At 46.8% G+C, this 17,501-nt stretch overlaps 1 protein-coding gene across 2 annotated transcripts in view; it reads right to left on the reverse strand.

The window, feature by feature from the left end:
* LOC137377211 (GTPase HRas) overlaps positions 1-17,501 on the reverse strand; it is a 62,197-nt gene that overhangs the window by 5,883 nt on the left and 38,813 nt on the right. For both annotated transcript variants that reach the window (XM_068046722.1, XM_068046721.1), the window contains exons 3-5: positions 16,259-16,437; positions 13,893-14,052; positions 1,083-1,208 (exon numbers count right to left, since the gene is read on the reverse strand). In XM_068046722.1, the coding sequence (XP_067902823.1) occupies positions 1,089-1,208; positions 13,893-14,052; positions 16,259-16,437 (459 nt within the window). In that variant the 3' untranslated portion in view covers positions 1,083-1,088. The remainder of the gene's footprint in view (positions 1-1,082; positions 1,209-13,892; positions 14,053-16,258; positions 16,438-17,501) is intronic.

Genomic DNA, 17,501 nt, shown 5'->3' on the forward strand with positions numbered 1-17,501 from the left:
AGCCCATCCACAAAAATTCACTCCCTTCACCACAAAAGCATCCTGCTTGATTGGTACCCCATCTACCACCGGTGCACAGTGGCAGCAGTGTGTACCATCTACAAGATGCACTGCAGCAACTCACCAAGGCTCCTTCGACATCACCTTCCAAACCCACGACCTCTACCTGGGTGGTTTTATTTTATATACAAACTGGGTGGTTTTACTTTAATTTTAAAAAGTCAACAGATGAAACTCTCTGCCGAACAGGTGGAAGGACAACGGCAGCAAATACATCGGAACACCACCACCTGCAAGTTCCCCTCCAAGTCACACACCATCCTGACTTGGAACTATATCACCGTTCCTTCACTGACACTCGGTCAAAATCCTGGAACTCCCTTCCTAACAGCACTGTGGGTGTACCTACCCCACATGGACTGCAGTGGTTCAAGGCAGCTCACCACCACCTTCTCAAGGGTAATTAGGGATGCGCAATAAATGCTGGACTGGCCAGTGACGCCCACATTCCATGAATGAATAAAATGAAAGAATGAGGGTTTCAACAGCAGATCAGCTGAGGCAGGAATGAAGTCAGGCGATGTTAGAGAGGTGGAATTAGGCAGGGTTAGTAATGGTGTGGGTACGTGGTTGGAAACTCATCTCAGGGTCAAATGTGACACCAATATTGCCATTGGTCTGGTTTAACCTCAGGCAGTTGCCTGGGCGAGGGATGGAGTCACTGGCGAGGGAATGGAGATTGCAGCAGGGGCTGAAGATAATGGAAGAAATCTCTACTTATCCAGTACTGGTCATCAGACAAGCAGTCTGATGAACTGGATGCAATGGGTATCAATTGCTGGTGTGAGGCAGGCTGCATGTAGACGGGAAATAGGAGGAGGCTACATAGTGCATGAGTTTCGACTCAAAGTTGCTGCATATTGTACAGAGGACACTGCTGTGAGCTAGGAAGCACGGTATCTGTGTGGTATACACGAGACAGAGCTAAGAAAGGGAATTAGAAGATATGGAGAAAATAACGTATAGTGACCGGTAGCAAAGCATGAAGTGTTCCAGATTGCCTCAGGATAAATCAGACTTACCCGAGGTCACAATATCACACATTTACAGTTATTACAGTCTTGTCCACTGTCGTCTGGTGGATTTGATTTCCTCACTTTGTGTTGACTGATCTCTCGGACCAAGGTGTAAAAAGCATCTTCCACTCCCTGAAATTGAAATATACATTGGTTAGGAGAAACTGAGATGCACACACCAACTGGAGATCATAGAATGATACAGCACAGGAAGAGGCCATTCAGCCCATCATGCCTGGGCTGGCTCTTTGAAAGAGCTATCCAATTAGTGCCACTCCCCCTATAGTCCTGCAAATTTCTCCTCTTCGAATATTTATCCAATTCTCTTTTGAAAGTTACTATTGAATCTGCTTCCATTGCCCTTTCAGGCAGCGCGTTCCCGATCACAACAACTCATTCAGAATATATTTTTTTAATTAAATGCATCTCCCCTTCTGGTTCTTTTGTCAGCCACCTTAAATCTGTGTCGTCTGGTTACTGACCCTCCCACCAGTGGATACAGTTTTTCCTTATTTACTCTATCAAAACCCCACAGAAACTTTGAACCACTCTATTAAATGTGCACTCAACCTTCCTGCTCGAAAGGAGAATAATCCCAGCTTCACCACAGGATGGTTTGAATAACGTCACAAAAGTCTCATGTCTAACGATCATGAGCTGGGGCCAGATGAAGAGACTCCCCAGGCCCTTTAGATCACATCCCCCCCAAACTGAGCCCTATTTCCCCATCACAGCTGGCTCCTAAAATCAAAAATAAAGCATGTTGGAATCAGTTATTTCTTCATTTGTGGGATGCGAGTGTCACTGGCTTCTTTGGTCTCCTTGTCTCGAGAGACAATGGGTAAGCGCCTGGAGGTGGTCAGTGGTTTGTGAAGCAGCGCCTGGAGTGGCTATAAAGGCCAATTCTAGAGTGACAGGCTTTTCCACAGGTGCTGCAGAGAAATTTGTTTGTCGGGGCTGTTACACAGTTGGCTCTCTCCTTGCGCTTCTGTCTTTTTTCCTGCCAACTGCTAAGTCTCTTTGACTCGCCACACTTTAGCCCCACCTTTATGGCTGCCCGCCAGCTCTGGCGATCGCTGGCAACTGACTCCCACGACTTGTGATCAATGTCACACGATTTCATGTCGCGTTTGTAGACGTCTTTAAAGCGGAGACATGGACGGCCAGTAGGTCTGATACCAGTGGCGAGCTCGCTGTACAATGTGTCTTTGGGGATCCTGCCATCTTCCAAGCAGCTCACATGGCCAAGCCATCTCAAGCGCCGCTGACTCAGTAGGGTGTATATGCTGGGGATGTTGGCCGCCTCGAGGACTTCTGCGTTGGAGATACGGTCCAGCTACCTGATGCCAAAGATTCTCCGGAGGCAGGGAAGATGGAATGAATTGAGATGTCGTTCTTGGCTGACATACGTTGTCCAGGCCTCGCTGCCATAGAGCAAGGTACTGAGGACAGAGGCCTGATACACTCGGACTTTTGTGTTCCGTGTCAGTGCGCCATTTTCCCACACTCTCTTGGCCAGTCTGGACATAGCAGTGGAAGCCTTTCCCATGCACTTGTTGATTTCTGCATCTATAGACAGGTTACTGGTGATAGTTGAGCCTAGGTAGGTGAACTCTTGAACCACTTCCAGAGCGTGGTCGCCAATATTGATGGATGGAGCATTTCTGACGTCCTGCCCCATGATGTTCATTTTCTTGAGGCTGATGGTGAGGCCAAATTCATTGCAGGCAGCCGCAAGCCTGTCGATGAGTCTCTGCAGACACTCTTCAGTGTGAGATGTTAATGCAGCATTGTCAGCAAAGAGGAGTTCCCTGACGAGGACTTTCCGTACTTTGGTCTTCGCTCCAAGATGGGCAAGGTTGAACAACCTGCCCCCTGATCTTGTGTGGAGGAAAATTCCTTCTTCTGAAGACTTGAACGCATGTGAGAGCAACAGGGAGAAGATCCCAAACAGTGTAGGTGCGAGAACACAGCCCTGTTTCACGCCACTCAGGATAGGAAAGGGGTCTGATGAGGCACCGCTATGCTGAATTGTGCCTTTCATATTGTCATGGAATGAGGTGATGATACTTAGTAGCTTTGGCGGACATGCGATCTTTTCTAGTAGTCTGAAGAGACCACGTCTGCTGACGAGGTCAAAGGCCTTGGTGAGATCTATGAAAGCAACGTAGAGGGGCATCTGTTGTTCGCGGCATTTCTCCTGTAGTTGGCGAAGGGTGAACAGCATGTCAATGGTGGATCTCTCTGCTCGAAAGCCACACTGCGCCTCAGAGACATGCTCAGCCAGCTTCTGGAGCCTGTTTAAAATGACTTGAGTGAAGACTTTCCTCACTATGCTGAGCAGGGAGATTCCACGGTAGTTGTTGCAGTCACCGCGGTCACCCTTGTTCAAATAGAGGGTGAGGATATTGGCATCGTGCATGTCCTGTGGTACTGCTCCCTCATCCCAGCACAGGCAAAGCAGTTCATGGAGTGCTGACAGTACAGCAGGCTTGGTACTCTTGATTATTTCAGGGGTAATGCTGTCCTTTCCGGTGGCCTTTCCACTGGCTAGAGAATCAATGGCATCACTGAGTTCCGATTTTGTTGGCTGTTTGTCCAGCTCATCCATGACTGGCAGAGACTGGGCTGCACTGAGGGCAGTCTCAGTGACAACATTTTCCCTGGAGTACAGTTCTAGGTAGTGCTCAACCCAGCGGTCCATTTGCTTGTGTTGGTCAGTGATCGTGTCCCTTGATTTAGACTTGAGGGGGGCGATCTTCCTGATGGTTGGCCCAAAAGCTCTCTTAATACCATCATACATTCCTCTGATGTTTCCGGTGTTGGAGGCCAGCTGAATACGACTGCATAGGTGTTGCCAGCATTTGTTGCCCATCCCTAATTGCCTTTGAGAAGGTGATGGTGAGCTGCCTTCTTGAACCGTTGCAGTCCATGTGAGGTAGGTACACCCACAGTGCTGTTAGGAAGGGAGTTCCAGGATTTTGACCCAGTGACAGTGAAGGAACGGCGATATAGTTCCAAGTCAGGATGGTGTGTGATTTGGAGGGGAACTTGCAGGTGGTGGTGTTCCCATGTATCTGCTCCCCTTGTCCTTCTAGTTGGTAGAGGTCGCGGGTTTGGAAGGTGCTGTCGAAGGAGCCTTGGTGCGTTGCTGCAGTGCATCTTGTAGATGGTACACACTGCTGCCACTGTACATCAGGGAGGGAGTGAATGTTTGTGGATAGGGTGACAATTAAGCGGGATGCTTTGTCCCGGATTGTGTCAAGCTTATTGAATGTTGTTGGAGCTGCACCCATCCAGGCAAATGGAGAGTATTCCATCACACTTAGTGTGTCTAGTAGATGGTGGACGGGCATTGGGGAGACAGGAGGGGAGTTACTTGCTGCAGAATTCCGAGCCTCTGACCTGCTCCTGTAGACATGGCATTTTGAATTTCTGGTCAAAGAGTCCTGGCCTCAATCATCCTTCCTGGCCACCTCTCCAACCTGTACATCTCCCTCTGTGTAAGGATCTTACAGGTTCACCTTACAGCTCATCCTCAGTGAGGAGGATAGTAACAGACTTCAGGAGGACAGAGACAGGCTGGTGAAATGGGCAAACACACGGCAGATGCAATTTTACAGTCAACTGTGATGTGATGCATTTTGGCGGCAAGAATGCAGAGAGACAATATAAACTAAATGGTTCAAATTGAAAAGGGGGTGAAGAACAGGGAGACCTGGGGATGCATGTTTGAAGATAGCTGGACAAGTTGCGAAGTTTAAAAACAGCACAAGGGATCCTTGGCTGTATTAATCGAGGAGGGGAGTATAAAAGCAAGAATGTTTAGCATAAAACACTGGCTAGGCGTCAACTGAAGTACTGGGTTCAGAGGTACAGTTGTATAGTGGTTATAGTTACTGGACGAGTAATCAGAGGCTTGGATTAGTGGTCTGGAGACGCGAGTTAATTCAGTTAATTAAATAAATATGGAATAAAAAGCTAGTCTTAGGAATGACCCCCAGGAAATTGCTGGATTGTCGTTAAAAAAAAATCAAACTGGTTCATGAGTGCCCATTAGGGAGGGAAATCTGCCATCCTCACCCAGTCTGGCCTACATGTGACTCCAGACCCACAGCAATGTGGCTGACCCTTAACTGCCCTCTGAAATGGCCGAGCAAGTCATTCAAGAAGGCAGCTCACCACCACCTTCTCCAGGGCAATTAGGGATGGGCAATAAATGCTGGCCTGGCCAGTGACACCCACATTCTAGAAATAAAAACATTTTCTCTTTAGGGAGGATCTCAAAGCCTTAGAGAGGGTGCAGAAGAAATTTACTTTCATGGTATCAGGGATAAGGGACTGGAGTTCTTCTTAGAGCAGACAAGGTGAAAAGGAGATTGAATAGAAGCTTTCAAAATCATGAAGGGTTTCGATAGATTCCCCTGATTTACTCTGTTCCCACTGGCAGGAGAGTCGATACCCAGAGAACATAGATTTCAGATAATTGGTAAAAGAACCAGAAGTGACAGGAGGAGACTTTCTTTATGAAACACAGCGAGTTGTTGTGATCTGGAACACGTTGCCTGAAAGGGCGGTGGAATGAAAAATAAATATGAACTTGCATTTCTATAGCGCCTTTCACGACCTTAGGACGTCCCAATGAACTTTGTAGCCAATGAAGTAATTTTGAAGCATGGTCACTGTTGTAACGTAGAAAACGCAGCAGCCAATTTGCGAACAGCAAGATCCCACAAACAGCAATGTGATAATGGGCAGAAAATCTGTTTTGTGTTGACGGAGAAATAAATATTGGGCAAGACACAGGAGAAACTCCCCCGCTCCTCAAAATATATTAATAACATATATTAACACTTTTAACAGAATAAAATGTCCCAAGGTTTGTCACCGGAGCATCATAAAAACAAAATATGACAGAGTCACAAAATGAGATATTGGGGGGGGGGGGGGGGGGGGGGGGGGAGAAAGAAAGAGAGGGGCGGGGAGGGGGAGGGAGGGTATTCCAGAGCTTGGGGTCTAGGCAGCTGAAGGTGTGGCCACTAATGGTGGAGCGATAAAAATCAGGGATGCACAAGAGGCCGGAATTAGAGCAGCACAGAGATCTCGGAGAGTTGTGGGGCTGGAGGAGATTACAGAGACAGGGAAGGGTGAGTCCATGCGAGGATTTGAAAACAAGGATGAGAATTTTAAAAATCAAGACATTGCTTGACCGGGAGCCAATGTATGTCAGCGAGCACAGGGGTGATAGGTGAATGGATCTTGGTAGGAGTAAGGGCACAGGATGAAGAGTTTTGGATGACTTAAAGTTTACGGAGGGTAGAATGTGGGAGACCAGCCAGTAGTGTGTTGGAATAGTCAAGTCTAGAGCTAACGAAGGTCTTAATGAGGGTTTCAGCAGCCGATGAGCTGAGGCAGGGTGAAGTCAGACGATGTTATAGAGGTGGAAATTGGCAGTCTTGGTGATGGCCTGAATAGGAGGTCAGAAACACATCTTGGGGTCAAAGGTGATGCCGGAGGTGGTGAGCAGAATGGTTTAATCTTTGACTGTTGCCGGGAGAGGGATGCAGTTGGTAGCTGGGACTGAAAACAATGGCTTCAGTCTTCCCAATTTTTAATTGGAGGTAATTTCTTCTCATTCAGTACTGGATGCCTGATAAGCAGTCTGGGAATTTAGCATCAGTGGAGAAGTGGAGAGAGGAGGTGGTGAGGTAGAGCTGGGTGTCGTCAGTGTACATGTGAAAACTAACACTGTGCATTTGGATGATGTCGCTAAGGAGCAGCATGTAGATGTGAAATAGGAGGGGGACAAGGATCGACCCTTACGGGGAAGGTGGGGGGGGGGAGCACCAGAGGTGACTGTGTGGGAGCAGAAAGAGAAGGCATTGCAAGTGATTCACCACCTGAGACAGAAGATGGAGCATTGGTTAACGTCTCATCCAAAAGACAGCCTCTCCGACAGTGCAGCACTCCCTCAGTACTGACCCTCCGACAGTGCAGCACTCCCTCAGTACTGACCCTCCGACAGTGCAGCACTCCCTCAGTACTGACCCTCCGACAGTGCAGCACTCCCTCAGTACTGACCCTCCGACAGTGCAGCACTCCCTCAGTACTGACCCTCCGACAGTGCAGCACTCCCTCAGTACTGACCCTCCGACAGTGCAGCACTCCCTCAGTACTGAGTCTCCGACAGTGCAGCACTCCCTCAGTACTGACCCTCCGACAGTGCAGCACTCCCTCAGTGTCAATCTGAATTATGGGCTCAAGCGTCTGGAGTAGGACAATCAACAATGTTCTGACTCCAAGGTGAAAATGCTGCCCATTTTCATGGACCTACTGGTTAGGGCAAAGCTGCAAATTTATTAATATTTTCAATATCTGATGAACTGAATTTATATTTCACACAATCATAAAGCACAGGCCATTCAGCCCATCACGCCTGATGGAGCGATCCCATTCGTCCCACACACCCTTTCTTTCCCCATAGCCCTGTAAATTTCTCCTTTCAAAGTATTTATCCAATTCCTTTTTAACTGTGAATAAGTTATTGTTAAATCTGCTTCCATCATCTTTTCAACTCTCCCTGCTTCTTTTGCCAATTATCTTAAAATCTGTGTCTTTTGGTTATGGGCCCTTTTCTCATTTTGTTCCCATTTATTCTATCAAAACCATTCACCATTTTAAACTACTCTATTAAAGCTCCCTTAATAATCGAGATGTTTGCAGGTGACAAAGATTGGCCGTGTGGTAGATAGTGAGGAGGATAGCTGTAGGCTGCAGGAAGATATTGATGGTCTGGTCAGATGGGCAGAAAAGTGGCAAGTGGAATTCAACTTGGAGAAGTGTGAGGTGATGCATTTGAGGAGGTCAAATAAGGCAAAGAAATACACGATTAATGGGAGAATACTGAGAAGTGTAGAGGAAGTGAGGGACCTTGGAGTGAATGTCCACAGATCCCTGAAGGTAGCAGGACAGGTCGATAAGGTGGTTAAGAAGGCATATGGAATCCTTTCCTTTATTAGCTGAGGTATAGAATATAAGAGCAGGGAGGTTATGCTGGAACTGTATAAATCATTGGTTAGGCCACAACTTGAGTACTGTGTGCAGTTCTGGTCACCTCATTACAGAAAGGATGTAATTGCACTAGAGAGGGTACAGAGGAGATTTACGAGGATGTTGTCAGGACAGGAAAAATGCAGCTGTGAGGAAAGATTGGATAGGCTGGGGTTGTTCTCCTTGGAACAGAGAAGGCTGAGGGGAGATCTGATTGAAATGTACAAAATTGTGAGGGGCCTGGATAGAGTGGAGGTGAAGGGTCTATTCACCTTAGCAGAGAGGTCAGTGATGAAGGGGCATAGATTTAAAGTGATTGGTAGAAAAATTAGAGGGGAGATGAGGAAAAACATTTTCACCCAGAGGGTGGTGGGGGTCTGGAACTCACTGCCTGAAAGGGTAGTTGAGGCAGAAACCCTCAACTCATTCAAAAGAAGTCTGGATATACACCTCAAGTGCTGTAATCTGCAGGGCTACGGACCAAATGCTGGAAGGTGGGATTAGAATAGGTGGATCGTTTTTCGGCCAGCACAGACACGATGGGCCAAGTGACCTCTTTCTGTGCTGTAAACCTTCTATGATTAAGCTGCTCTGCTTGTTAACTCTGCTTCTCTCTCCACAGATGCTGCCTGACCTGCTGAGTATTTCCAGCATTTTCTGTTTTTATTTCAGGTTTCCAGCATCTGCAGGCTTTTATATTTGCCTGTCCTCCTGTTACTGTCCTGAAGCCTGTTACTATACTCCTCACTGTTTACTACATTTCGAAGTTTCATGTCATCTGCAGACTTGAAAATAATACCCCGTATACCCACGTCCAGGCCATCAATATATATCAAAAAGAGCAGTGGCCCCCAACACAGAACCCTGGGGAACACCACTGTATATTTCCCTCCAGTCTGAAAAACAACTGTTCACCACCACTGTCTGCTTTCTGTTTCTTAGCCAATTTTGTATCCATGTTTCCACTGTCCCTTTAATCCCATGGGCTTTAACTTTGCTAACAAGCCGATTATGTGCTACTTTATTAAATGCCTTTTGAAATTCCCCCACAGTGTATAACACAGAGGCCTGTTTTGCATCAGACAGATCTGGACAAAATCATCTCAGCCAGCAACAACTTGCATTTACATAGCACCTTTAATGCAGTAAACCACCCAAGGCATGTCACAGGAGCATCATCAGGCAGATAACACTGGTTAGAGTTATACCTCGTGCAAAGGAAGATGGTTGTGGTTGTTGGAGGTCAATCATCTGAGCTCCAGGACATCACTGCAGGAGTTCCTCAGGGTAGTGTCCTAGACCCAACCATCTTCAGCTGCTTCATCAATGACCTTCCTTCAATTATAAGGTCAGAAGTGGGGATGTTCACGGATGATTGTACAATGTTCTGCATCAACTGCGGAGACGGTGGCATAGTGGTAGTATCACTGGACTAGTAATCCAGAGGCCCGGTTAAAAGCTCTGGGGACATGGGTTCAAATCCCACCACGGCAGCTGGTGAAATGTGAACTCAATTAAAAAATTTGGAATAAAAAGCTAGACTAATGGTGACCATGAAACCATTGGTCAATTGTTGTAAAAACCCATCTGGTTCACTAATGTCCTTTTAGGGACATCCTTACCTAGTCTGGCCTACATGTGACTCCAAACCCACAGCAATGTGATTGACTCTTAAATGTCCTCTGAAATGGCCTGGCAAGGCACTCAGTTCAAGGTAAATTAGGGATGGGCAACAAATGCTGGCCTGGCCAGCGACGCCCACATCCCATGCACAAATAAAAAAGAAATTTGACACCGAGCCGCATAAGGAGATATTAGGAAAGATGATCAAAAGCTTGGTCAAAGAGGGAAGTTTCAAGGAATGTCTTAAAAGGAGGAGAGAGGGAATTCCAAGTCAGCTGAAGGCATGGCTGCTAATGTTACAGTGATCAAAATCAGGGATGCTCAAGGGGCCAGAATTAGAGGAGGGCAGAGATCTGAGGGTTATGGGGCTGGAGGAGATTAGAGAGATAGGGAGGGGAGAGGCCATAGAGGGATCTGAAAACAAGGATGAGAATTTTGAAATTGAGGCATTGCTGGACCAGAAACCAAGGTAGGTCAGCGAGCAAAGGAGTGATGGGTGAACAGAACTTGGTGTGAGTTAGGACATGGGCAGCAGATTTTTGGATGAGCTGAAGTTTAGAGCCCATTGACTAGAAGGAGACAGGAGGAACCCAGTGACAACATAACCCAAATCCCTCTTCCCCACAGCAAGGACTGAACGAAGCAATAAATGCTGGATTTTGTTTAGGGCCGAGTTTACTGACAACAAAGCCACTAGGTGGCGCAGTACTGGCACATCTGCAAATGCAGCCTCATCCACTGAAACGTCACTGTCTGTGACTCTCAGGCAGCTGCCAGTAATAAAGATGGAGCTGCTCAATTTGACAAAAAAAAATTGAACTCAAACCCCCCTCACTCCTCAATGGCTGTGATTGCTGCTAAAATTCCCTAGCACCCTGCACCCTTCCGCAACCTCAATCGCCGCTTCTCTTCCACGCTCCCTCCTGTGCTTGCTGCTCCATCCCACTGCTCACTCTTGGCCTGGCCACCCAGAGAAGCAGCGGGGAGGGGGAGTGAGCGGGGAGCGGGTGGCAAGCAGTCAGAAGCGTGGAAGAGAAACAGCCATGGGAAGGAGCGAGGTACTGTTGGGGGGTGGTTGGACGCAGCCATTGTGGGCCAAGACAACACTCAGACGTCATTGCGTGTGACAACATGATGTGATGACGTCGCTGCGTGCACGCACAAATTCATACTGGCAAATGTTCAGACACATTGATGATGTCAGCCATCGCTCTGCACATACTCTGCATTGTCAGGAGACACTTCTTTTTTTTTTTTAATTTGTTCTTGGGATACGTGAGCGTCACTGGCAAGGCCAGCATTTATTGGCCATTCCTAAGTACCCTTGAACAGGTGATGGTGAGCTATCTACAACCGAGTGGCCTGCTGGACCATTTCAGAGGGCAGTTAAGAGTTAACCACATTTCTGTGGGTCGGGAGTCATATGAAGGCCAGATCGGGTAAGGACAGCAGATTTCCTTCCCTAAAGGACATTAGTGAACCAGTTAGATTTTTACAATGATCCGGTCGTTTCGTGATTGTTAACAAGACTAGCATTTTATTCTAGATTTATGAATTAACTGAATTTAAAATAGTCGTTTGGTCGTACAGAACTTGAGAACTGCTGAAAATTGAGGCAGGTCGAAGCTTTTCGTCTTGCACTCATCAGGACAATCCGCAAGAAAACCAATGTAAGGGAAACAACAAATTTATACTGTATGAGAAGACAGTGCTGATTGGTGAACAAGTTTATGGAGACTGACAGTTAACTGCCAAGCTTTGTTTGAAATTTAAACCAGGCCGCTTGACTCTGTTCAAGGAATTGCCCTGAGGAATGAACCAGCAAATGGCTGTCACTTATTTTGTTTAGCTGAAACAGACGCAATGTGTGTACATGTTCTTCCTGTCTGCAAAGAACACGGCAACCTCGTAAATAGGGCCCGAGCCATTTGCTCACCATGCAGGCCTGATGCAGAAATAGGGAGAATCAAAGGCATCCTGTGTGACAATGGCGACCCTGATCAGATCATTTCTCACTGTACATCACACAAACTTATGAATGTCCTAAGGCCGTCACTTTCGGCCCTGAAAAGTGCCCAGTCCACCTCAGATGACCTTGGAAGGGTAATGTATCCCAAAAAATTGAGCAACAGGTGAAGCTAGCCGTTTCACACTGCTAATATGCAGTAGCAACACGTGTGGTGTTCGCCACTAAGAGGATGCTGCTGTCAAACCACAAAAATGTTCTGCCTATCACAAAAATGAGTAACGTGATATATGAATTTCAATGCCAATGTGATGCTAGGCATATAGGCTGTACGTTCAACAGATTGGCGGATCATATCAAACAACATGTCCCTTCTGCTGTTCGCAATGGTCAAGGTACGGGCTGTACCCAACCAGCCCATGCTTGCAAAAGAACAAAGAACAGTACAGCACAGGAACAGGCCATTCGGCCCTCCAAGCCTGCGCCGATCTTGATGCCTGCCTAAACTAAAACCTTCTGCACTTCCGGGGTCCGTATCCCTCTATTCCCTTCCTATTCATGTATTTGTCAAGATGCCTCTTAAACGTCGCTATCGTATCTGCTTCCACCACCTCCACCGGCAGCAAGTTCCAGGCACTCACCACCCTCTGTGTAAAGGACTTGCCTCGCACATCCCCTCTAAACTTTGCCCCTCTCACCTTAAACCTATGTCCCCTAGTAACTGACTCTTCCACCCTGGGAAAAAGCTTCTGACTATCCACTCTGTCCATGCCGCTCATAACTTTGTAAACCTCTATCATGTCGCCCCTCCACCTCCGTCGTTCCAGTGAAAACAATACGAGTTTATCCAACCTCTCCTCATAGCTAATGCCCTCCAGACCAGGCAACATCCTGGTAACCTCTTCTGTACCCTCTCCAAAGCCTCCACGTCCTTCTGGTAGTGTGGCGACCAGAATTGCACGCAATATTCTAAGTGTGGCCTAACTAAAGTTCTGTACAGCTGCAGCATGACTTGCCAATTTTTATACTCTATGCCCCGACCGATGAAGGCAAGCATGCTGTATGCCTTCTTGACTACCTTATCCACCTGCGTTGACACTTTCAGTGACCTGTGGACCTGTACGCCCAGATCTCTCTGCCTGTCAATACTCCGAAGGGTTCTGCCATTTTCTGTATACTTCCCACCTGCATTAGACTTTCCAAAATGCATTACCTCACATTTGTCCGGATTAAACTCCATCTGCCATTTCTCCGCCCAAGTCTCCAACCGATCTATATCCTGCTGTATCCTCTGACAATCCTCAACTCCACCAACCTTTGTGTCGTCCGCAAACTTACTAATCAGACCAGCTACATTTTCCTCCAAATCATTTATATATACTACAAAGAGCAAAGGTCCCAGCACTGATCCCTGCAGAACACCACTAGTCACAGCCCTCCATTCAGAAAAACACCCATCCACTGCTACCCTCTGTCTTCTATGACCGAGCCAGTTCTGTATCCATCTTGCCAGCTCACCTCTGATCCCGTGTGACTTCACCTTTTGTACCAGTCTGCCATGAGGGACCTTGTCAAAGGCTTTACTGAAGTCCATATAGATAACATCCACTGCCCTTCCTTCATCAATCATCTTTGCTCAAAACACAGTGTCCAACATTAGATGTGATTCCACGATTGGACAACATTTGCTAAATAATCCTCAGTGTGCTAAGAATTATGCTGACAACCAATTTAAGATCGTCAGTTGAGCTCGCAGTGTGGCACATTTGCGTGTACTGGAAACTACATATATTAATACACAGGGCCCTGTTCTTTACAGACAGAAAGAACATGTACAACTGTTGCACCTGTTTCAGCAAAACAAAATAAAATGACAGACATTCGCTGGTTCATTCCTCAGTGCACTTCCTTGACCAGAGTCAAGCGGCCTGGTTTAAATTTCAAACAAAGTTTGCCAGTTATCAGTCACCATAAGCTGGTGCATTACCCATGGCAACACCTCTACCAGAGTCCACTTTCCAACCAATCGGCACTCTCTTCTCATACAGTATAAAATTTGTTGTTTTCCCTTACATTGGTATTCTTGAGGATTGTCCTGATGAGTGCAAGTCGAAAAACTTTGCCATAATGTCTCTATTTTCAGCAATGCTGAATTTAAATTCTAGTCGGCTTCCTACCTGTCTGGTTTTGGCAGAGGTTTCGATATAAGGAATTCCGTAACTTCGGGCTAGCTCTTGGGCCTGTCGAGTCTCCACGGTTCGGGATGGAAGATCGCATTTATTTCCCACCAACACCATCGGAACGTCATCCGAGTCTTTCACCCTTTTTATCTGTTCTCTGGAAAGATACACAGAGCCTCTGATAGGTGGGAGCACTTGTCAAAAAATTATTTAGATCAAAAGACGTGATATTTGATAAGGATATAGTGGCAGAGATTTGGAATCATAAAAATGAGACAGCACAGGAGGCCATTCAGCCCATCGTGTTTCTGCTGGCTCTTGGAAAGAGCTATCCAGTTAGTCCCACTCCCCCGCTCTTTCCCCAGAGCCCTGCAAATTGTTCCTTTCAAGTATTTATCCAATTCCCTTTTGAAAGTTACTATTGAATCTGCTTCCACCGCCCTTTCAGGCAGCGCATTCCAGATCACAACAACTCACTGCGTAAAAAAAAATTCTAATAATTTTCTCTATGGTTATTTTGCCATTTACCTTAATTCTGTATTCTCTGATTACTAACCCTCCTGCCACTAGACAAAGAATTTCTGCTTAAAAGAAAAAACTCCTGGTTTAGCGTTTGCTTGCGAGCGGGTCCCCCTCTCCCTTGGGTGCTCCTACGCCAAGCATCACTGTTGGGTCTGTGGGCTCCTAGCACCCAGTCCCCTCTGAAACCAGTCACCTGGACAGGCCATTGACAGAGCTTGCTCCTTACAGGATCACTGGGGTTAGTCTCATCCCGCACTCCTGCTTCACTCATTCCCCCTTCCCCCCACCCCCACTTACCGCTCACACGATTACTCCTGTTGTCATATTTTCAACAATTTCACACCAACTTTTCACATTGTAAATTTCAGTTATAAAGTTCCACAATTATGAATGAGAATTCCCTATGTAAACTGGTCACGCTGTAATTATAGCCTCCTGCCAGTGATGGTGCCGTAGCACCTCAGTCTGTGCTGTAGAGAAACTCCTGTCCTCCAACTACCTTTATTCCTGCTTCCCAAAGAGCAGCAAATTATCAAAGTGACTCCTAACAACGCAGCCCAGAGCAATCATCAGAGCGTTCCCAGCTTCACACACGTGCAGAGTGGACCCTTGCTGTCAGTATGGTGCTGAGCATGCGCAGCCTATGTCAGCACCCTGCTTTCCAGGACTAATTCACGCATGTGCGCAAAAACGTCATTGCGTACTGCAGCATCTGCTCGCCACTCGCTCCCCACCTCTACGCTTCTCCCCCCCACCCCGACGTGTGGTCCACTTCTCCCCCCTCGTGTGGCCCACTTCTCCCCCCCCCCCCACCCCAACATGTGGCCCACTTCTCCCCGCCTCGCCACTTCGCCCCCATCTTCACCACACCCCCCCCCGTCATGTGGCCCACTCACTCCTCCCTCTGCTCCCCGCTCCCTCCTGCGATCACCGTCTCTGTTCCCCGCAGAGGAAGTGGGGGGGGGGGTGGGAGGGAAGGCAAGAGAGAGTGACCAGATAGGCAGGGAAGGCGAGGGGGACTGCAAGCGGGCGGGAGTGGGGAACAGAACAGAGAGCGGAGGAAGCGGCAAGGTGAGAAGTGGCGAGGCGGGGCATGAGCAGACCGCACGGGAGGCAGCAGTGAAGAGAAGCGCAGGAGCAGGGTGCTGTTGGGGATGGGGTGCTGGTGGTGGGGTGCTGGGGGCGTTTTCAGCCACTGGGAATTTGAGTTTCATTTGTTTGTGTTAAATTGAGCAGCGCCATCTTTATTACTGGCAGCTACCCGAGTCTCTCAGACAGTGACGTTTCAGTGGATGAGGCTGCACTTGCGGATGTGCCAGTACTGCGCAACCTGGTGGTTGCATTGTCAGCAAACACAGCCAATTATCTGTTGTTAAATAGCAAAGATGAGATCGATTTAAATCTAAACAAGGACAGAACGTATGACTTTAAAAATAGGGTTTTAATATCCCAACCTCTAATATCCACTTCCGAAAACTACTCTCACTGTATGTATAACAAATTAAAATAAATTGATCCAAAAACTTCCATCACAGGAGTGTTCGATTTTGCCTAATTTTATTAAAATTGATAAGAGCGCACAATTGGCCGGGTTAGAGAATGAATGGACAATGTTCCTCAGTTTGTTCTGATCTGACATTGAAGGTACAGCATAGAAACAGGCCATTCGGCCCAATCAATCCATGCTGGTATTTATGCTCCATATCAGCCTCCTCCCACCCCTCTATCTCAGCCTATCAACATTAGTAAAGTGACCATTCTGTCTTTAAAGGCCCTACTCCTCCCCTCTGTATCCGTCTATCTGAGGTTGAGGAGATGGTTAATGCTACATAAACACTTACCTGTACTGGTGAATGTCTTCAAATGATTTGTTATTGTTGATTGCAAAGACACACAGGAAGCCTTCTCCTGTCCTCATGTACTGATCTCTCATGGCACTGTACTCCTCTTGACCCGCTGTATCCAGAATATCCAACAAACATGTTTCCCCGTCAATAACCACCTGCTTTCTATAGGAATCCTGTAATTAGAAAGGAAACAGAGAGAGACAAATATAAACATGTCAGGCCTGGTGACATGGGCATCCACTTGGAACAGTTCAGAAACCATCATAATAAAAACCAGGAGAACATTTCAGTTAAATTGAATAAACATTGCTTCATTTACTTTCCTGCATTTTTATCAAAACAAATGAAGCAAAAAGGAAAGAGTTTGCCATCAGGGAAAAAAAAAATCTGTCACTAGCAGTTTGAGTTTTATATATAAATATAGCTTTGAGGAGATGTTCCCTTGGTAACCAGTAGGTTAGTTCCTGCACGTGCTACTCTACTTTTATCACACAAGCTTTCTTTGGAGCCAAGTGGCATCATTTTAAAAAGATTTGTTTTCTGAAATATGACTTGCAAAAAAACAAAAAGGTAAATGGGATGATGAAAGGGCTAACAAGATCAGTGGCAATGGTTGAGATTTTTTTTAAAAATGAGAAACGGAGTTTGATGTTATGTCCAAGGCCAATCAGAGGAGTTCATCACCAGTGCTCTCCCTGATGTAGTTCAGACTGGCGAACTTGAGTAATATACATAAGTATTGCAGGAACTTGTCTGGGCTTCCTTCAAAAGACCACGTCTGGACTGAGCCTCACTCAGATGACAGGTACAGGAAGATCTGACGCGGCAGGTTGTGACTGGGACTAATTCCACTACAACACGACAAGAGACAATGATGGATGGAAAAGGTGGTGGGGGAAACAGGGAGAGGAAAATTAAAAAAAAAAAGAGCACAAATACACACAAACAACTCAATCCTGGTGATATTTGTTCCATTTTATTGAAAATTCGTTTCCCGACAAGATTCTGGGGGTTGAATTCCTGTCTCCAGCCCTGAAACTCCTCCTTGGGAATCAACCATTTACTGTGTTCTCCTGATATCCCCCTCTCCGAGGGGAGGGTGTAGCCCAAGTAGGTGGATCAAATGGAATCTTGTCAGTCTGTGGGGCTTTCAGTTACATATTCCTGGCCTGAACTAGCCTCACTGAATCGGTCTCCAACCTGAACATTGTAGCTCCCAATTTGGCAATGTCAATAT

Source organism: Heterodontus francisci, chromosome 14 (assembly GCF_036365525.1).
Source record: "Heterodontus francisci isolate sHetFra1 chromosome 14, sHetFra1.hap1, whole genome shotgun sequence".
In the NCBI taxonomy this organism is placed as follows: Eukaryota; Metazoa; Chordata; class Chondrichthyes; order Heterodontiformes; family Heterodontidae; genus Heterodontus; species Heterodontus francisci.